At 43.5% G+C, this 22,219-nt stretch overlaps 2 protein-coding genes across 2 annotated transcripts; both read right to left on the reverse strand.

Annotated features, from left to right (window-relative positions):
- Positions 1 to 3,342: 3,342 nt before the first annotated feature.
- On the reverse strand, positions 3,343 to 7,494 carry LOC123258141 (the record flags this gene model as incomplete). Its single annotated transcript, XM_044718019.1, has 2 exons — positions 3,900 to 7,494; positions 3,343 to 3,777 (listed from the first exon to the last, which is right to left on the reverse strand). Coding segments are annotated over exons 1-2 (4,030 nt in total), but the record flags the coding sequence as incomplete, so codon positions are not given.
- A 117-nt stretch (positions 7,495 to 7,611) lies between these two features.
- On the reverse strand, positions 7,612 to 9,088 carry LOC26514016. Its single transcript, XM_044718020.1, has 3 exons — positions 9,043 to 9,088; positions 8,100 to 8,990; positions 7,612 to 8,040 (listed from the first exon to the last, which is right to left on the reverse strand). The coding sequence occupies exons 2-3, from the start codon at positions 8,802 to 8,804 to the stop codon at positions 7,612 to 7,614; spliced, it is 1,134 nt and encodes a 377-aa protein (XP_044573955.1). The 5' UTR covers positions 8,805 to 8,990; positions 9,043 to 9,088.
- Positions 9,089 to 22,219: the final 13,131 nt, after the last annotated feature.

Genomic DNA, 22,219 nt, shown 5'->3' on the forward strand with positions numbered 1-22,219 from the left:
TAATGCGTAGTCAAGAACTTTTCCTCTCTTAAATTTTGAAGTTCGGCTTGGACATTTAGAGCTCCAAATCTTGTTGGAGGAACAAAGTCGCCTATAAGGAAAAGTCCCGATGCGCTAGTGGCTCTACTGCATCCAACATATAGCGAAGCTCGTTTAATGCCTCTTTTCAGATGCACTGCGACTTTGCTATATGTTGCTCCTTGGCTTTTATGGATGGTAATAGCCTCAGCAGGAACAATTGGGAATTGTTTTCTGTCAACAGAAGCATGCTCTGATCTTCCACACTGAAAAACTCGAGAGGCTTTTACTATTGGAGTCCATTCGGGATCTGGACTATTTCGAACTTTTGATCTGGCGATTGCACCAACCATGGGCTCGAAAAAATTAATCCAAAGTCGCGTTATTAAATTTGAGCCATTAACTACGCAATGGTCAATTTGCTTTAGCTGACCAGTTGCTCCATTTACAAGTCCGTCATTTGTGTCAATATTAACGGTAACCATATATTTAGCAGTTGTTTTGAGATGAAGAACATATGGTAAACCCTGAGTTTCAGAGGTTTTCATATTTTAAGCATATCTTAACGTATTTTCTCTATTTCGTGCAGATATGTTCGCAGTTTTCACTGTATCAACTGCAGTGGAAACCAACTCTTCCGTCCCAATTTGCGCTAATTTAATGGAATTGAAATGGTTTACTTCTTCGTTAGAAGAAAATAAATTAATGGCATCATCTGGAACTTCGCTGGGTGAAACAACTCTTTGTTTTAGGAGCTCTATATCTGCAATTCTCATACAAGCCTCAGATAAATTATTTAAGGCTTGTGCAAATGCATGATCGCCTCTTTGGCGCATTATTTCTGTGAGCTCAAAATACTTAAAATTGCTCCATAGGCTATTTCCTGCTAAAACGCTATAAGGATTATTCTTCCTCTCCGAAAATATCCAACTGTCTCCAACTGGGGAAAGCTGCTTTAGGTCTCCAAAAACTATAATTGATTTTCCCCCAAAACATAAGTCTGGGCATCGGAAAATTTGACGAAGCCTTTGATCCAAAAATGAAAGCATTTTTGAGCCAACCATGGAAATTTCATCAATTATAATTAATTGGAGATCTATCAATTTGCAATGAATTGTATTTAAACTATCATTGCTTAAAGGTCTTAAAGGACCTGAGGCCTGATTAATTGGAAGAGAAAACACTGAATGAAGAGTTAACCCTCCAATCCCGAAAGCAGCTTTTCCAGTTGGAGCACATAGTAAAACTTTTGCCGAATCCGTAGCACCAGGAAGCTTATTGGCTCGCCAAGTCACAGACTGATATATGGTTGAAATCAGTTTGCTTTTCCCTACACCGGCCCCTCCACCAACATATTCGTAAAATATATTTTTACAAACAACATGCATTACATGTGCATAATATTGTCTTGGTTTGTAGTTGAGCGACCAAGTTAGCGAGCAAATGTCATCATTGGAAACTAACGGGGGGAGTCTAATTAATTGAAGTTCGCCATCTTCTTCAGGATTATTCGTTGCATTGTCATCCTGAAGAATATTTACGTTCCGCTCTAAATTAGGCACTGCTAAAGTTCTAAATTCTTCGTCTAAAAATTGGGAGGCAGGTTCATCCAAATTGGGATTATTATCCCCCCTATCCTCTTGCAAATCTTCAAGAACTCTTTCTAACTCCATATCATCAAACACATCATAGTTTCTTTTCATGGTCCTAATAGATTCATGATTAGTTCTGAATGTGTTTTCAACGTCGTTGGAAAGAAGTTCAGCTTCTTCATTTCGCCAAGGATAGAAGAGCATTAAATGCTCTCGGAAATAATCCGATGGTGAAGAGTTAATGCTAAAGCGAACCCATCTAAGAATCAAGGGATGCTTACGTTTCTTAACGTAACCAGACCCGTCCATCAGTGGATAGTTTTGCTCAGCAACTTCGTCTTCAACATCAACCTTCAAAGCATTTGCTTCATCATAGTCCTCACCATGATTAGCGGCAGATCGTGTATTGCGCTTATGGAATGTATACCAAGCTGCAAAATCTGATAAACAAATTCCTTCCAGCTGCTCATGCCTTTGCACATATCGGTCAAGAATATTACGCTCAAAAATATCCACCGAGTTGTTTGGTAGTCGCTCTAATTCATCATCTGAGCGAGCCAATCGAACTCGTTTGTCTGGATGGCAAGTGTTTATAAAAATTGTACCTTCACTTGCCTCCGACATATGCAGGCCCAATGATGCTTCTTGGGCTGATATTTCCGTAGCGTTAATAAACTTGTTCCCTAGGTGCTGCAATTTCCTTTTAATAGATATATTCCCATGGCTTATTTCTGCCATGGCTTCACGGAGCAACTGCGAAACGCCTCTGTTTGATTTGTTTATGTAGTTAATGATATAACTACAACAGGCGTAGGCATCTAGGATAAATTGAATATCCATATTAGCTCTGTGTAAGCCTAGAATATCTCTATTATAAGCATTGAGCAGTCGGTCGGAAAATTGTCTGCGAAGAAAAATTTGTGGCTTTTTCTGAACATAACATAGGCTTGAACATAAGGCTAATTTGTAGGCTTCAAAATTAGTATCAAGGTGGGACCGAAAATATTCAAAATTATTTAATAAAGCTGCGTCTTCATTAGGAATGGTTCTTAAAGTTTCCATAATTTTTTTGTACAAAGTTTTATGTTCTTCAACATTTACTTCGTTTTCTTCTATCGGATGCAAAACAAGCGTTTCGGGCATAGGAGGGTGTGGCATATTGAATCGGCAAAACTCCTGTCCCATAACTCTCTTAGGCAAGATGAACTGTGCTTGTGACGTTGATACTGAATTACTTCCTGTAGTTCAGGATCGTCTCCATTTGTGGTAATAAATCTATCGATAAAGTTTATTACTTGCTCGGTATTTTCGGTGTCGTCGAGCTTAGGAGCACCAGCAAGCCAGTACATGCCATGAGAATGCGGAGATCCTCTGTGCTGAAATTCGATTCTCCAATAAAAATGGGAAAGATTGAATTCCCCATGTCGTCTCTCGTGTGGGAGATGCCTTAAACAAATGTACGGCGGCGATGGGGCAACCCGATTCCAAAACACAAGCCAATGTGTGCGTACAACTTATGTTTTATTCTATGGGGGTTACATATTAGGGTAAGAAATAATGATAAATTACAAAGCTTACCGCAGTTTAACCTCCCACACTCTATGACAACAATCACCAATTCACCACACGCGCCAATATTCCTATTCTAGTGTGCCCAATCTCTTCACGAGTGCACGATAACAAAATTCTACTTAAATACTAACTATCGATAATCGACCCGCGACATCCCCACCTCCGTGAAGAACTTCTTCACTTAAATCCAAAGCCGCCAACTTTGAAGCGGGGCGCATTATCCAGCGGGTCCGATCCCCATCCATGATCCTAACGCGGGCTCGTCTGACCTCACCATCCGTTCCAGCAAAGGTCTCCTCCACGACGCCTTTCCGCCAGTCTCGACGCGGAATGGCTGGATCGCAAACGAAGACGATGTCTCCTCGTTGGATCGGCTTCTCTCTGCGGCACCACTTCTCTCTCCGTGTCAGCGTGGGTAGGTACTCCAAGACCCACCTCCTCCAGAATCGGTCCCTCAACATCCTTGCCACGCGCCACTGCTTCCGCGTAGCTCCTTCCTTGACAAGGCCTCCATCCAGGCCGGGGGTATCCGGTGGGCAAGCTGCTCCCTTGAGGAGATCGTTGGGCGTGAGAGGGGCTTCCTGGTCCGCACTCACTGGCAAATGGGTGAGCGGACGAGAATTAACGATGTTCTCCGCCTCTATTAGGAAACTCTCCAGGACGTGCTCCTTCGGCGCCACTTCCTTCACTGTGTGGCGTAGCACCCTCTTCACGCACTGCACCATTCGCTCCCAGACTCCACCCTCTGATGGGTTCGCTGGCAGTTGAAGATCCACTCAATTCCCTTGCTTGACAGCTCCGACTGGATCCTCTCGGGTTCGAAGATCTCCGCAAATCTCTTGGCCTCTCTGTCTGCTCCAACGAAGTTCCTGCCATTGTCGCTGCGCAGTCTATGTACAGGCCCTCGACGGCAGATGAAATTCCTGATTGCAAGTATGCAGGAATCAGTCGACAGGTCATGTGCCAGTTCCAGATGAATCGCCCTGGTCGTCAGGCACGTGAACAAGGCCACCCACCGCTTCTCCTGGTGCCGAGCAACGGTCACTAACAGCGGCCCAAAGTAGTCGAGGCCTGTGCTCTTAAACGGCCAGCCATAGGCGTCCAAACGATCATCTGGCAGGGGTCCCATAATCGGCGGCATCGGCCGTGCTCTGTGCAGCTTACACTCGCTGCATCCCGAGATCACACTACGAAGCACTCTCCGCAGTCTCGTAATCCAGAACCTGGTCCGGATCTCCGCCATCGTAGCATCCACGTTTTGATGCTTCATCCTCACGTGGGCGTCGCGCACAATCATCTCCGTGAGACCATGCCGGTGGGAGAGGATCACTGGCCTCCTGGCGCTGTATGGAATACATAGCGCCGCATCGATCCTGCCATACGCTCGCAGGATTCCGTTGCCATCTAGGTATGGCGCCAGTCCACATATGTCGCTTCCTTTAGCGACGTCCAAGTCCTTCTCTGCGGCTTGCACCTCATCGGGGAACGCCTCACGTTGTGCTCTACGGAATAACAAGTTCTCAGCTGCTTCACACTCAGCTACATTGAGGCCGTAGTTCTCCAGCTCATCTCGTTGTCCACGGCATCGACGTATGAACCTTAGGACCCAAGCCGTAGTCCTCAGCAATCGCCTATAGCTTGAGAACCTCTCCAGCGATATGAACGGGTCACTCGCTCCAACAAGCACGAACTCACCCGGCATCTCCTCTTCGTCTTCTGCATCCGCTTCGTCGGTGGGTGCAGTTCCTGGCCAGCTGCCCGCTGGTCTCCTCAGGAATGCCGGTCCTCTTAACCAGCGTGACTCCTCGCTTAGGTCCACGCTGCGTTGCGCTCGAGTTGCATCATCTGCCACGTTGTCGGCGGATGGTAGCCATCTCCATTGGGCCACCTTCGTCGACTCCAGAATCTCGGCCACTCTGTTCCCTACGAACTGCTTGTAGCGCCGGTGTGTGCTGCCAATCCAACGCAGCACTGTCTTCGAATCCGTCCATAGCACAGTCTCTGCAATGGCCACACTATGGTCCTGTCTGACGGTGTCCATCAACCTCGTTCCTAGAACTGCTGCCTGCAGCTCCAATCGTGGAATCGTCATCGTTCGCATCGGTGCACACTTCGTCTTTGCGCACACGAACCTCACTTGCACGTCGCCGTCCTCGTACGTGATCCTCCAGTAGACCACTGATGCGAATGCCGACTGACTCGCATCCACAAATACGTGCATCTCGACAGTCTTCACCAGCCCGGATCCAAAGTAGTGACGTGGGCACCGAAAACGTTCCACTTTCTCCATCTCTTTGCGCCAGTCCATAAAGGCGTTGTACATCTCAGCCGGTAGTGGTTCATCCCATGAGATCTTCCTCCTCCAGACCTCTCGCAGCAACAACTTCGCTGTTATCATTAGACAACACAGGAATCCCAAGGGGTCAAACGTTGACATGACCATGCTCAAGAATTCCCTTTTCGTGGCAATTCTCTTCCCATCGGACACGACGGGGGCGACTTTGTGGTACTTCACTCGAAACCTGAAGTCGTCCGTGGGTGGCTGCCACCGCATTCCCAAAATCTTTTGCTCGGCCTCACCCCATCCAACACTCTGGGCGTGATCACTGGGTCCAAGCATCCTCTCCACTGTAGGCGAACTGGACGAGAACTTGCAAAGCTCAAACCCGCCTTCCGCATGTATCTTCTTCACTCTGCTAGATACTTCGATCGCCTCGCTCTCTGTGGCGAAGCTGTCCACATAGTCATCCACGTAGTGGTAGTCCACGATGGCCTTGACTGCTCTGGGATCCGAATCCAGGAATCGCTTGGCATTCACTGTCTTCACATGATGCGCCGCACTCGGTGAGCATGCTGCTCCAAAGGTCATCACGCACATCTCGTAGACGTCGGGGTCCCGTTGGTCATTCCCATCTCTCCACAGAAATCGTTGCGCACATCTATCCTCGGGTCGGATCAGCACCTGGTGAAACATCTCCTTTATGTCGCTGCAGACTCCGACGGCACCTTCCCTAAAATGGAAGAGGATAGATGCCAAGGCCTTATAGTGTTGCGGCCCCTTGCTCAGCGCAGAATTCAGCGATACTCCTCCAACTCGTGCCGCTGCGTCGAATACTAATCGGATCTTCCCTGGCTTGTTGGGATTCTCCACTCCAAAATGCGGCAAGTACCATGTCCTATCGCTTTCCGAATCGATCTCCTGCCGTTCCAGACGCCGAGCGTATCCCTTGTCGACATAATCATTGACAATCCGTGAATACTCTTGGGCGAACTGCCCATCTCGCTTTATTTTCCTTTCTATGTTGACCAATCTATTGTACGCCATATCATAGCTACGTGGCAGCACAATGTTATCAGTTTTCCACAATAATCCCGTCTGATATCGGCGGCCAACTCGCACCGTTGTGTCCTCCAGGATCTTCTGAGCCCTCACGTCGTCGCTGGCTGCGGCCGCTGGCGCCGCCTTCACACCGAAGTTCTCGATCTCGAAGTAGTCCTCGACGATCCGTTCCACGTTATCATCCAACGACGTGGCTAGCAGACAAGACCTCGGTGATGGCGTGTCTCGTCGTCCTTCTACAGGCCCAAAAACAACCCATCCTAGTTCGGTTGCGGCCGCGTACGGCTCGCTGGCAAACCGCCTCGTTTTCAACGGCAGTCCTAGATGCCCATGGTCCAAACCAATAAGCAGCTTCGGCACTGCATTTACGTAGGGCTTCATAGGTAATTGAGCGTCCTTGTTCACGCTCCTAATATCCCTTCTGTGCAGGCTCTGCATCGGCAGACTCAAGTTCGAAATGGCATAGACGTTCCTCAGCACATGTCGGGAGGACTTGCCTGCTCCACTGATCTCCAGACGTACCACGTTAGTAGGCTCTCTTGTGGCCCTGCCTCCGAACCACTGAACGTTTAGCTGACGACGTACTCCTTGTACGCCTAGCTCTGCAACCAGCTCGTTGTCGACCATCGTCACCGAAGAACCTTCATCGAGAAGAGCGTACGTATCCACCTGCTTCCCACCTCCGTATAGCGTCACCGGCAATACACGGAACAGAAGTCGTTCTCGGTCCTCGTCGACACAGCTCAAATTTGTCTCCGGTGTCGCAGAGGCATCCACGGATGAGGCTGCTCCTTCGTTCACTTGGACGCCTTCCCTCGGTCCGGCTGCCTGCCGGTTGTAGCCTCTCCAATTGCCGCCTCGCTGTGGCGGTCTCCTGAAGCCTTCATAGTTTTCCTCATGAAGAAGATGGTGATGCTTCCTCCTGCATCCGTTCACGGGGCACTCTCCTGACGCAGCGCAGGATCCAGTCATATGCCCACTTTCCAAGCACATGAAGCATAGGCGATGTCTTCTTGCGAGTTTCCATCTCTCTGTAGGTGTGGCTCCAATGAATCGTTGGCAGTCCCGAACTGCATGTTGTCCAAGGCCTTAACAAATTAAACAATTCCTGCGGCAGCTCTCCTGTTGCTCGTCCTGCTCTTGGTCGACGCTGGCATGAAGCAATCGACGCCTTGGCTCCCTTCCATCAATGTCCGCCACCAAGCAGACCACGTTGGCTAGTTCCATCAACCACGAACTGAAGTCCACAATCGTCGGATAGGGCTGAATGGTTGCAGCGTGCCTTGCCCAGTCCACTCGTTTGCTTATTGGGAGCTTGGCCACAAGCTCTTCCATCAGCATAGGGTTACCCAGGTGCTGCTCCGCCTTCGCTGATTGTAGGAAAGCCTTGAGGTTGCTGACATGGGTGGCGAATGCGACGAGCTTTCCCAGGTTGTGCTCCGTAATTGCAGGCACATCTCGAATGCTGTTGAGCTGGCTGCGTATTAGTTGCTCCGGTCGGCCGTATCTGAATCGCAGCTGCTCCACCGCTGCATTCGCATTGCTGGGGTGAATCAACAATGACTTCACCGTCTCACGCGCGTCGTCTTTAGCGCCTTCAGTAGCCTTTGGTTGTTCTCCAAGTCCGTACAACCATACGCTTGCGTCGTCTCCGTAAACGCGCAGTAGAAAATGGGCCAGTCCTCTGGCTTCCCTCCGAACGTAGGCAGTTCAGGAAGCTTTCGTGGCGCCCAGCGTGCAGTTCCTCCAATGCTCGTCGCCCAAGCACCGTCTCCAGGGGAAGGTGCACGTACCGACGTTCCGCCGGCCACTTCATTTTGCAGCCCGAAACCATGCGCTGGAACAGTAGTGCCGGTAGCGCAAAATGGCGATGCGTGATTTATCCTCGTGGTACAGTTCTGCGAACACGGTACCGTTTGAGGTCCGCTCCAGGATGGCGGATAAACACTTGTTGCGTTGGGTACGGTCAGGCCGATTGCAAATGGCGGCTGACCTACCCCAACCTCACTCGACATACCGGGGTCAGTGCGTTCCATATTAGCGCTGCGAGCGCGTTCCAACTCCTTCTCCAACTCGGCGATCCTATCCATGAGGTCGGCCACCTTCGGTTTCCTGGTGGCTCCAGATGCTGCCAGCTGCGCTGATGACGCCGGGGCTTCACTGCCTCGGCCGCCGGCTTGCGACGCTTGCGGGGCCAAAACGCTGCCATCTACTTGCGTTACGGGACGTCCATCCTGTCCTTCGTTTAATCGGGGACTCCTTCTGGGCGAATGCTGCATCATGCCGTCCAGGCTAGATCGATCCTTTCAGTAGGGTGTTGTTCCAAACAATGTCGCCAGTCGCCTGACTGCGAATAAAAGCTTCTGTCGTCTCTCGTGTGGGAGATGCCTTAAACAAATGTACGGCGGCGATGGGGCAACCCGATTCCAAAACACAAGCCAATGTGTGCGTACAACTTATGTTTTATTCTATGGGGGTTACATATTAGGGTAAGAAATAATGATAAATTACAAAGCTTACCGCAGTTTAACCTCCCACACTCTATGACAACAATCACCAATTCACCACACGCGCCAATATATGTCCGTCAAATTAGCATCGCCTAGTTAGCGTCGAAGTGGAACGGTGGAATCGGAACACAGCAACGAATTTTTTTATTTTCAATTATTTTACTGTTTAGCCACTAAATTGATTGAAATAAAGTTTAGAATTGTAAAGAATTGAATAATTTATAGTTTTTTCTTACTTTGGGCGGGATCAACAACCTAAAAATACCATTAAAATACATTTGAAAAATTGCCCCCACACTGTTTTGGGTCCTAGCTCAGAAATAAGAGGAGGCCCCAAAAAGCCCGATATTGCAGCTAATAGGTCAAAATATTGAGGGTAATTCCTAAAAGTTTCATAAAAATCGCTCCCTACGTTTTGGAGAAAATCGGATAAAAGTGGGCCAATCTCGTTGACGGCCCATACAAAAATGACCACCAAAAATTGTTTTTAATATTCTGAAGCTCTAAGAGGAGGCCCCCATATGCACGGTAGTTGAGTCGATGTATCACCTTTTCTAGTATATCTGGAGCAAAAATCATTCAAATCGCTCCCTACAATTTTGAGAAAATCGATTTATAGTTCCCCATTGATTTTAATTGATAAGGGAGGCGCCAACTCGTGAACCGGAACCAGTCCACGAACAAGTTCGTTCCACTAGTTCCAAATCTACAGACCGCCTTTGTTGGGCATGAATATGCTTATTGAGTCCTTTACAGAGGATGCCCCATTATGCACGGTATGCCGTTGCAAAGCTAATTTTTCATATAATTTAATAAGACTATTTGCATTAAAATCGCTCCCTACGATTTGACGCAATTTATCTTTAAAAATTTCTGAATTTTCTTTACCAATACTGGACCTTGTTCCAAACACAAATCGCGCCAATGTTAAATTTGAATGGCCCCACATGCTTTCTTTATGGAGGATGCCCCATTTTGCACGGTATACCATTGTAAAGCTAATTTTTTTCTGAATCGAATGAGATTATTTCTATCAGAATCGCTCCCTACGATTCGATGGAATCAAGTCTTGAAATTTTCTGAACCCAATTGACCAATACTGGCCCCATAACCGCTTCACATGTTTTGATGCTGGCCAACATGGCGGCAGCCATGATCGAATTTGAATTTCCCCATTATCTCCCCTTATAGAGGATGCCCCATTTTGCACGGTATATCACGAGAAAGCTAATTTTTTGCTTAATCGAATACCGGTAGTTCCATTCAAATCGCTCCCTACGATTCGATGGAATTAAGTTGGGCCCGGAACCCTGCATCGCCAGAAGGAACAGCAGCAGGACAAGCAGAAGCAGGACCAGCAGCAGTTGAACTCGCAGCAGAGGATGGTGCCGAACTTGTCGGTGCAGAAAACGCCTGATTGGCCGATCAATAAAATATATGTTACCAAGAAAATAAATTAAAAATAAAATGAAATAAAAATAAAAAAAAAAATTCAAATGAATAATTTACATTTTATTTTTATGTGTTATTTTTTAGGTGTTATTTTATTATTCTTGTTTCTTCAGCCATCCAGAATAGCCAGCAGCCTGTTGGGATTGGAGAGGAATGCGGGCGTGTCGACAGTCACATATGTAGATATGCAGAGCCGGCATAATGTCGATGAAGTAGTCGATGCCGTCCTTCTTGAATACCTGGTAGATCAGTTCCAGCATCTGCCACGTCTCGGGCGAGATGGACTTGGCCGTCAAAATTTAAAATATAGACCTTCATTGAGAGAGAATCCCAACCCACCAGTAATGTTGTGCTGGAAAATGTGAGGAGGACGTCGGGATGCTTCTCCATCACACTGAGCAGAGTCTCGATGGTGTTGAGCAGACTCATGGCGGTGATGGCCTTCTCGTCGGATCCCTCCTCGGGCTCCAGCACCTGGCTGAAGGTGGTTGCCAAGTGCTGGCAAATCTCGGTGGCCACCGGCAACAGTTGCTCCGTTATATTATAAATTTTGACGGCCAAGTCCATCTCGTCCGAGACGTGGCAGATGCTGGAACTGATCTACCAGGTATTCAAGAAGGACGGCATCGACTACTTCATCGACATTATGCCGGCTCTGCATATCTACATATGTGACTGTCGACACGCCCGCATTCCTCTCCAATCCCAACAGGCTGCTGGCTATTCTGGATGGCTGAAGAAACAAGAATAATAAAATAACACCTAAAAAATAACACATAAAAATAAAATGTAAATTATTCATTTGAATTTTTTTTTTTATTTTTATTTCATTTTATTTTTAATTTATTTTCTTGGTAACATATATTTTATTGATCGGCCAATCAGGCGTTTTCTGCACCGACAAGTTCGGCACCATCCTCTGCTGCGAGTTCAACTGCTGCTGGTCCTGCTTCTGCTTGTCCTGCTGCTGTTCCTTCTGGCGATGCAGGGTTCCGGGCCCAACTTAATTCCATCGAATCGTAGGGAGCGATTTGAATGGAACTACCGGTATTCGATTAAGCAAAAAATTAGCTTTCTCGTGATATACCGTGCAAAATGGGGCATCCTCTATAAGGGGAGATAATGGGGAAATTCAAATTCGATCATGGCTGCCGCCATGTTGGCCAGCATCAAAACATGTGAAGCGGTTATGGGGCCAGTATTGGTCAATTGGGTTCAGAAAATTTCAAGACTTGATTCCATCGAATCGTAGGGAGCGATTCTGATAGAAATAATCTCATTCGATTCAGAAAAAAATTAGCTTTACAATGGTATACCGTGCAAAATGGGGCATCCTCCATAAAGAAAGCATGTGGGGCCATTCAAATTTAACATTGGCGCGATTTGTGTTTGGAACAAGGTCCAGTATTGGTAAAGAAAATTCAGAAATTTTTAAAGATAAATTGCGTCAAATCGTAGGGAGCGATTTTAATGCAAATAGTCTTATTAAATTATATGAAAAATTAGCTTTGCAACGGCATACCGTGCATAATGGGGCATCCTCTGTAAAGGACTCAATAAGCATATTCATGCCCAACAAAGGCGGTCTGTAGATTTGGAACTAGTGGAACGAACTTGTTCGTGGACTGGTTCCGGTTCACGAGTTGGCGCCTCCCTTATCAATTAAAATCAATGGGGAACTATAAATCGATTTTCTCAAAATTGTAGGGAGCGATTTGAATGATTTTTGCTCCAGATATACTAGAAAAGGTGATACATCGACTCAACTACCGTGCATATGGGGGCCTCCTCTTAGAGCTTCAGAATATTAAAAACAATTTTTGGTGGTCATTTTTGTATGGGCCGTCAACGAGATTGGCCCACTTTTATCCGATTTTCTCCAAAACGTAGGGAGCGATTTTTATGAAACTTTTAGGAATTACCCTCAATATTTTGACCTATTAGCTGCAATATCGGGCTTTTTGGGGCCTCCTCTTATTTCTGAGCTAGGACCCAAAACAGTGTGGGGGCAATTTTTCAAATGTATTTTAATGGTATTTTTAGGTTAGGTTTAGGTTGATCCCGCCCAAAGTAAGAAAAAACTATAAATTATTCAATTCTTTACAATTCTAAACTTTATTTCAATCAATTTAGTGGCTAAACAGTAAAATAATTGAAAATAAAAAAATTCGTTGCTGTGTTCCGATTCCACCGTTCCACTTCGACGCTAACTAGGCGATGCTAATTTGACGGACATCGCCAATATTCCTATTCTAGTGTGCCCAATCTCTTCACGAGTGCACGATAACAAAATTCTACTTAAATACTAACTATCGATAATCGACCCGCGACACCCCAAATATATCGGTTTTGAAAAATTTCATTAATTGTCGCAACCTGTAATCGAAGTATTGTAGCAGTATGCTAAGTCACACTCATGTACATATATCATATCATATCATTGTATTCAGTAGTTCCTAGTATTTAACTGTTAGTTCTTAAGTATGTATAAGCAGTTTGTGAAGTAAGGAGGAATGAGCAAAAACCGAAAATAAAAGAGTCAGTCTTGTGTTAGCTCTGGAACTGTGCGGGTGTTTTCTCTGCTACAGCGTCCGAAGTGGTTGTGAGACCTTCGTGCCATTTGAAAAAAAAAGAAGAAATAAAATAAAATAATAACAATAAGTTTGTGAAATAGTCAAATTGATTCATTATGGACACAATAAACATAAACGATTACACAGCAATTGAACTACGCGAGTGGTGTAAATGTTTGCTTTTGCCGTCTCACGGCAATAAAAATTAACTTGCAGCCCGTTTAAACAAATTAAGTGCTGATCATCGTGGAGAGTGTCCGAAGACAAAACATATTGATTTGATTGAAAATCCAAAAATTTTATGTGACATTCCACAAAATTCTAATGAACACGAAATCGAAAAGCAACAAGACAATTTAAGTGAAGACAAACCCGAAAAGCAAAAACAAAGTTCAAAAGAAGCAGCAGAAATGTTACAGGGCACAGACGAAATGCAAAACCAAAAACAGTTAGGCGACACAAATGATGAGACAAAAGATCAGCTACAAAAACACAACACAAATGAAGAGACAAAAGATCGGCAACTAACACGCAATACAAATGAAGAAGCAATGGATCAGAATGAGACACAAAAGACAAAGGAAACGGTAGAAAATGAACAGAAAAAATTATTGGGTGCAGAAGAAGCATCGAATGAAGACCAACAAAACGAAAACGGTGGCGCCACTAAGGAGGGCAAATACTGCGAATTAACGAATGAACGTCAGCAAATAGCAAGCGAAACTGTTGCGATGGGAAGACAACTAAACGAAATAAGAGAAGCCGAAATAATACGCAGAGAGTTGGAACTCTTACGCTTGTAGAAGGAAATACTTCAAAAAGAGAACATTTTTTTGAAGGCAAATGAGAGAGCGTCATCTAAACAAGAACAAATGGGGGATGAAATCCCATTCCAAAGCTTAAGAGAATTGTTACCGGATTATGATGGCGAAACGAGTGTCAATGCTTGGCGTAAACACATAAATTTCTTGAGAGAATCATATCGCCTCTCAGAAAATAAGTTGCGTGTTTTGATCTTCAGCAAGCTAAAAGGAAAAGCACAAAATTGGTTACATTCGAAGCCAGAAATGGTCAGTGAATCAATTGATGGTTTACTTTCCGCCATGGATAATGCATTTGTATTTGAGGAGAGCACAATCATCCTACGTCAGAAGTTTGAGACCCGTAAATGGAAAAGTGGTGAATCGTTTTCAATGTACTTCAACAGCAAGGTGGAATTGGCTAAGAGTATCCTGTTAACAGAAAGAGAATTTATTCAATATGTAATCTATGGGATACCAGATCGTCAAATTCGCACAACAGCCAATATGATGCGTTTTAAAACAAAGGAGGATTTGCTATCATCATTATTGCTTGCCGAGTTACCACCAGTTCGTCCAGCGGGATCATTGAATGTTAACTCAAAGCCAAATGAGGAGGCCAAGGGAAATCTGAACGAGAAGCAGAAACTTCGTTGTTACAACTGCAACTGTGTGGGTCATATGGCAGCAAACTGCCGAAAGCCGAAACGAGAAGAGGGTGCTTGCTATGGCTGCGGTAAGATGGATCATAAGGTTGCAGATTGTACCGAAAACAAGAAAAAGAAGGATCCAACTAATCGTTATGGAAGTTCTGATTATGTAAGTTACTTTAATGTTGAAATCGAGGGTAGCTCTAATTCCCCTTTTTTCATAGAGTGTCTCATAGATTCTGGAAGTCCTGTCAGTCTTATTAAAAAGTCATTTATTCCGGCTGATGTCAAAATGAAATCTGCGTCAGAAGCCGTGTATTTTGGTTTAAATAACAGTAAATTAATTACAAATGGAAGAATTTTTGCGTTAATTAAAATTTTCAATAAAGTAACACGACTTGAAATGTTGGTTGTTCCTAATGAATCCATGAGAAATTCTATTTTATTGGGCAGAGATTTTCTAAACTTAAGTGGAGCCAAATTGATATGGAATAAAAGTGACGAAAGCGATGAGATAGATAATCCTGTGGAAAATATTGATAATGAACTGCAGGAAAAAGAATTTGCTATGTGTACCGATGATTTTGAAAAGAAAATTTTTACAATTGAATACGAAACAAATGATATTGATATAAACATTGGAGAAAATTTATCGAATATAGAAAAAACTCAATTCAATGACTTGTTTGAGAAATATTATACCACCCCTGTACGACCAAATGAGCCAGAAACAAAATGCGAAATGAAAATAATTACAAATGAACTCAAACCTTTCAGTTGTAATCCAAGACGTTTGTCTTATGCTGAGAAAAAAGAATTACAGAAGATTTTAGATGAATTTGTTGAGAAGGGATACATCAGACCCAGTGATTCTGAATTCGTGTCACCGATAGTTCTGGTAAAAAAAGCGTCAGGCGAACTTAGAATGTGCATCGATTTTAGGAAATTGAATAAAATGACAGCAAAGGATAGTTACCCCATACCGCTTATTGATGACTTGTTAGACCAATTGTCAGGGAAAAAATGGTTTACCAAACTAGATTTGAAAAACGGGTTTTACCATGTTTTTATGCATGAAGATTCGATACGATACACATCTTTTACGACACCTTTAGGGCAATTCGAATATTTAAGAATGCCATTTGGGCTTAGAAATGCACCTTCAACATTCCAAAGGTTTGTCAACAAAATTTTCAATGATTTAATTAAAGAAGGAAAGGTGATTGTATACTTAGACGACATAATGATCGCGACCGAAGATTTAGAAACACATTTTGAGATTTTAAAAGAAGTTTTTAAAAGGCTGGTTAGGAATAAACTTGAGCTCAGACTCAGTAAATGTGAATTTTTACAAATGAAAGTGAAATATTTAGGTTATACGATTACAGGGAGTGGAATTAAAGCTGATGAGAAAGGTATAGAAGCTGTTAGAAAATTTCCAGTCCCAACCAAAGTCAGCGAAGTACAGAGTTTTCTGGGACTTTGTTCATATTTTAGAAGGTTCATACAAAACTTCTCCACAATTGCAAAGCCTTTGTGATAAGAAGTCACCCAGTCCTATACTTTTCAAAACGAACGTCTGATACTGAATCGCGATATCATAGCTTCGAATTGGAGACGTTAGCTATAATATATGCGTTAAAACGTTTTAGGGTATATTTATATGGGATAAGTTTTAAGATTGTCACGGATTGCAATTCACTCACATTGACATTAAGTAAAAAGGAAATAAACCCGAGAATTGCTAGGTGGGCATTGGAATTAGAAAATTATGATTACAAGCTGGAACATAGATCAGGCTTGAGAATGCAACATGTAGATGCATTGAGCAGGTGTACGAACGTAATGGTGATAGATACAAACTCATTCGAGGAAAATCTCATAATATGTCAAAGTAAAGATGATCGTATAGTAGAGATAAAAGCAATGTTAGAAAAGATCGAACACAAGTTCTATGAGATGCGAAATGGAATTGTCTATAGGAAAAACAATAATGATAGTATTTTATTTTATGTACCCAAAGATATGGAAACGCACGTGTTGTACAAATATCATAATGAGCTTGGACATATGGGTACAGACAAAGTAGTGAATATTATTATGAAATCATATTGGTATCCAAAGTTAAGAGAAAAAGTAGGGCAGCATATACAGAATTGTTTAGAGTGTATAGCATTTTCTTCAAAGCAAGGCAGATCGGAAGGATACTTGCATAATATTCCAAAAGCTGATAAGCCATTTGAGATGATCCATATCGACCATTTCGGTCCAGTTACTACAAAAGACGGTAAGGTTCGACATGTTTTGGTAATTGTTGATGGTTGCACAAAGTTCGTTAGGTTATATTCAGCAAGAACGACTAAGTCAAAGGAAGCGATAACAGCATTGGAAGATTATTGTAGATCGTACAGCAGACCCAAGTATATGGTGTCTGATCGTGGCTCGTGCTTTACATCCTCTGAATTTTCCGATTATTTAGAAACTTGCAAAATAAGTCATATTAAGATCGCCACCGGTTCACCCCAGGCAAATGGGCAAGTAGAAAGAATCAATCGGAGTCTAGGTCCTATGTTGGCAAAACTATTGAGTTCAAATAATAAACACAGTTTTGACAAAGTTTTAGAAATGATAGAGTTTACATTAAATAATACTGTACATAGAAGCATAGGCCAACACCCCAGTATTATGTTATTTGGAACAGAACAAAAAGGCGCTCTAATTGATAGTCTTAAAGAAACCTTACAAGGACACTGCGAAAACGAAAGAATTGAAATTATAAGAGAAGAAGCGAGGAAAAGGGAAAAACAATTACAGAGCTATAACGAAAGAACAAAAAATGAAAAGAGGAAAAAATCGATTGTATACAAATTAGGAGATTACGTAGTTGTAAAAAACTTTGACTCTCACACAGGTATTTCAAAAAAACTGGTCCCAAGGTTTAGAGGTCCGTTTAAAGTAATAAAAGTATTAGGCAAAGATCGCTATATTGTCGAGGACGTAGACGGATTTCAACAATCTAGGGTCCCATATTCAGGAGTTTGGGCTTCGGCCAATATGAAACCATGGCTCGGTTGGTTGGAAAATGAAAGGGATGATCAAGACAATGATGAATTCGAGTTAGATGAAAAAGAAGAGGAGCGAACAAATGAAACGTCAAATGAAAATGGAAAAGAACAGTCAAATGAAATGTTAAAAGAAAATGAAAAAGTAAACGAACAATCAAACAGAATGTCAAAAGAAAACATAGAAATAAGCTTAAAAAATAAACCCACTGTAAGGATAAAAAGAAATGAAATTATAACGACCAATGAATCAAATAAAAACATGAATGTAAATAATAATAAAAGTATTGATATCACAACAAAAAATGTAACAAATAGAGTAAGTCGAACTTATAATACTAGAAGTAAGTCTAAGAAAAGTTGATTTGTATTTAAAAAGAATCAGGAGATCCTTGACGGTCAGAATGGCCGAATTGTAGCAGTATGCTAAGTCACACTCATGTACATATATCATATCATATCATTGTATTCAGTAGTTCCTAGTATTTAACTGTTAGTTCTTAAGTATGTATAAGCAGTTTGTGAAGTAAGGAGGAATGAGCAAAAACCGAAAATAAAAGAGTCAGTCTTGTGTTAGCTCTGGAACTGTGCGGGTGTTTTCTCTGCTACAGTATCGAGAGCACGTCACTGGATCGGATCGGATTAACCGAGCCTTTTCGGAGCTGGAAAGAGCTTCCGCTTCTTCCTCGCTTATAACCCTATTCTCCAATAGAAGAGAAAGGATAACTAAAAGTTCATTCCACTTAGTTTCAGCAGCGGAAAGAGTAATGAAGAATGTTGGCAACCCAAATTGTCGAATCATGGCGATCACTTTCTTTTTCTCAGCCTCCCAATGAGCTGGTGCAGACCGTAAGCCTTTGAGGATTTGGTAGCCATCATCATGTTGCACAAGTCTATGTACAAAAGACTCATCTCGCAGATTACCAGCGGTAACTGCTCCGGATTTTTTGCGTAAAGCAATGGAAATTGAATTTTGTATACGCTGCATTTCGTAAAATTTATACATATATAAAACTTTAGGAACCACACAGCCACAGAGGCTGAAAAATAGCAGATTTTTGCGACTTTTTTTTTTATGTCTGAGTAAATATATCAATTCAATTTTTTTAACACGACTAATGGCTATATTTGGAGAGTATCTAGGAATTTTTATTTTTAAGAAATAATTATAATTTATCCCGTGACGGGCAGTCGGCCGGAGTCGCTTCCAATTGGTCTCTTGCGGTGCGTAAAGTCTGGCCTTATAGTGTTATCGGAAATAAAAAAATTGAATTGATTTACTTAAAATATTAGTTTCTTGTGCGGATGAACAAAACCATTTTGAAAAATATGCGATTTTGAATTTTTGGCGCGGTTGTAAAGCCGGAGGTACCATTTTTACATAAAAATCCGCCCATTATTGCCCGTAAAAATGGTAAAAAAAAAAATTTAAAAAAAAAAAACGTTCGTTCATCCGCAAGTATTTATTTTATTAAAGATGTGTGCAAAATTTTATTTAGATCCGAGCATTACTTTTTGAGTTACGTTACGCACCGACTTGAAAAAGTTGTTTTGAGAAAAACGCGTCTAAAGTTTTAAAAGCAATTGAAAGTATATGGAGAGAAAGAAACTAGAAAATCGGTATCTCAGCAAGTGTTAGTCCGATCGACATGAAACTTTCACAGGATATTCCCAAGATAATGTTTTATTATATAAAAAATTTCTGAAAAAAAAATTTTTTAAGTCTCAAACCATCCTGCCCCCTTAAGTGAAATGTTGTGCTTTCTGTAGAGCTCGGTATTCACTAAGTACCGTACAGCTTCAAGGACCCGAGCGGGTCGAATAGTTTCAGTCATGAAATTGTGAGCGTACTCTAGCCTCCTTTTTAAATGTACTTGGATGACATGAGTAGAGTCGAAAGAGCGCGGAAGCGCAGTCACAATGTCAGGAACTGAAATTGGAACGTTCACCACAGCGCCTCGGATACCGCATTGCCTTTCATAGCCGAGAGAAATAATCCTCATAAAAGGGATTCTCGGTGAAATCAGGCGCTCTTCGAGGCAGGTGAGTCCATTTAAGCACTCGGGGACTTCGGGAAAGTCGAAACCATTCGAAAGGCAGAGTGATGGGAGTTTGCCTAAAGAGACGGCACGACGGCAGGTGTTGCAAAAATTATATTTGCCGGACGGACTGGGAAATTTTCTTGACAAATAGAAAGCGTTGCCAAAGTTTAGGAGGGGAAATTTAGAGGAGATAGCAAGGATGCATAATCCACTTACCTGCGAACGAAACCACGTTCCTCCACAGCAGACACAAATTTCCGTTGGTCCTTCCTTTATGTTCCTGTGATAAAGATCCCTCGCCGATGATCGAATCCTATGACGCTGTAGTTCCCGTTCCTGTTCCAGCTCATCCTCAGAAAGGGCTGCTCTTGCGTCCATGTTCCTTTGTGACTGCCTTTGGGAGGAATCCAGTCGGTTTTGGGGGTCCATTCTAAAGTTGATTAGCCAATCCTCTGCCATTTGTCGAATTTGTTCCTCCCGAATCCTCCGCTGTTGTCGTGTTTCCCGCCGTTGAGATGTGTTCATCCGTTGCTCCTGCGATCTTGCGATGGAATTGCTCCTGGTTGCTCTCCTGTTATTGGCGTCCATTTCCCGTTCTCGCTGCCTCTCTTCCGGATTCCTTCGTCGTTGTCGGTGCTCCTCAGTATTTCTCTCCTGTTCCCTTGCATGCTCCTCCGAGTCCTGCCGATGATAGGCGCGCGCTGCGGCATCCCGAATTCGTTCAGGAATTCGGTACTCCCGATCGGTCCTCCGAGCGGCATGGTCAGCAGTATTTTGCACCTGCTCTCGTCTGCGCTAGTCGGGGTCCTCTCGGCGGGTCGCGCGTGCCTCCATATCCCGAATCCGTTCGGGAATTCGGCACTCCGGAATGGTCCTCCGAATGGCATGCTCAGCAGTATTTTGCACCTGCTCTCGTCTGCGCTCCTCGGAGTCCTCTCCATATCCCGAATCCTTTCGGGAATTCGGTACTCCGGAATGGTCCTCCGAGTGGCATGCTCAGCAGTATTTTGCACCTGCTCTCGTCTGCGCTCCTCGGGGTCCTCTCGGCGGGTCGCGCGTCGCTCCATATCCCGAATCCGTTCCGGAATTCGGTACTCCGGAATGGTCCTCCGAATGGCATGCTCAGCAGTATTTTGCACCTGCTCTCGTCTGCGCTCCTCGGGGTCCTCTCGGCGGGTCGAGCGAGCCTCCATATCCCGAATCCGTTCGGGAATACGGTAATCCGGAATGGTCCTCTGAGCGACATGGCGAGCAGTATCTTGTACCTGCTCTTGACTGCGCTCCTCGGGGTCCTCTCGGCGGGTCGCGCGTGCCTCCATATCCCGAATCCGTTCGGGAATACGGTAATCCGGAACGGTCCTCTGAGCGACATGGCGAGCAGTATCTTGTACCTGCTCTCGACGGCGCTCCTCGGGATCCTCTCGACGGGCCGCTCGTGCTTCCATGTCGCGATTCCTTTCTGGGACACGGTAGTCAAGATTCTGTCGCCGTTCAGCATGTGCTTCAGCATCCCGAATTCGCTCAAGGTTACGGATCCTTTCGCTTCGTCTCCTATGGGCACGCGCTGTGGCATCCTGTGCCCGACTTTCCTCCCGATATTCTGGGTTATTGGCGCGAACATTGGCGATGTGCTGAGAATTCCGCATCCTTATTTGTGAATTATTTTGCTCGTAGCGAGCCCTGCTTCGATTTAAAGCAGCTCGTCGGCGTTGCTCCTGTGATAAATGTGATAAACGCGGCATATTTTTACCTAGTGCTAGTTAAAAAATGTAAACAAACGGAAAATTATAGAAATTAATTATTATAGAAACGTTAATAATATGGAATTAAGAAATTTAAAGCTGAAAGTTTATGAGTTTTTAGGAAAATACTTACCAAACTTTTTTCCAAATATATTTTGAAAACTTTTTTTACAACACACTATTTCCTTTTTGGAATTTTCACAGGTATAAAAATACTTTTTCCACACTTATTTTTTTCACTTTTAAAAAATACTTTTTCACACTTTTCACTGTTAAAAAAATACTTTGCACTATCTGACAGAGTAACGTCGTCACTCTATAAATTTTTGTCACTGACTGATCTGCGGATTAATTGATCTGCAAATATATAGCCATGTTAGGTAATATGCAAAATAATAAAACATTGTACCTTAACCCTTTTGGGTTACGCAATTACATCCCTTTTTAAAAAGGTAATAAAAACTATGTTTTATATCTACCTGATCTACCTGTTGTGCAATTTTTAGGATCAATTTTTTCAAACTCGACCAATCAGAAATAAGATATTACCTGTTATTATAGGTGCCACAGTGCCGTGTTATGTTACGGTTCATACCTGTGATACCTGTTGTGCACTTTGTCCCTTGCACGTGTCCTTGCAATGACCCTTGCACGTGTCCTTACAATGACCCTTGCACGTGTTCATTGAAGCAACTCATTGGGCAAATAAGAACCCCGTTATCGAGAAGTTTAGGGGCTGTAGACCCAAAATGAAATTCATTTAAATTATAGATCGTTAGTCCCACAAAATCCCATTTTTCGATATCAATATTTTGAAAGTGTCGCGTGAAACCCTACTCTGGGTGTGTTTGACGGGATGGGCTAAA

Source organism: Drosophila ananassae (assembly GCF_017639315.1).
Source record: "Drosophila ananassae strain 14024-0371.13 chromosome 4 unlocalized genomic scaffold, ASM1763931v2 tig00000256, whole genome shotgun sequence".
Lineage (NCBI taxonomy): Eukaryota > Metazoa > Arthropoda > Insecta > Diptera > Drosophilidae > Drosophila > Drosophila ananassae.

Coding starts and splice junctions, on each gene's coding strand:
- LOC26514016 (XM_044718020.1), bottom strand. CDS start 8,804: ATGATGCAGCATTCGCCCAGAAGGAGTCCCCGATTAAACGAAGGACAG. Junction 8,041..8,099: donor AGGCGCTAAAGACGACGCGC/GTGAGACGGTGA, acceptor GCGGTGGAGCAG/CTGCGATTCAGATACGGCCG.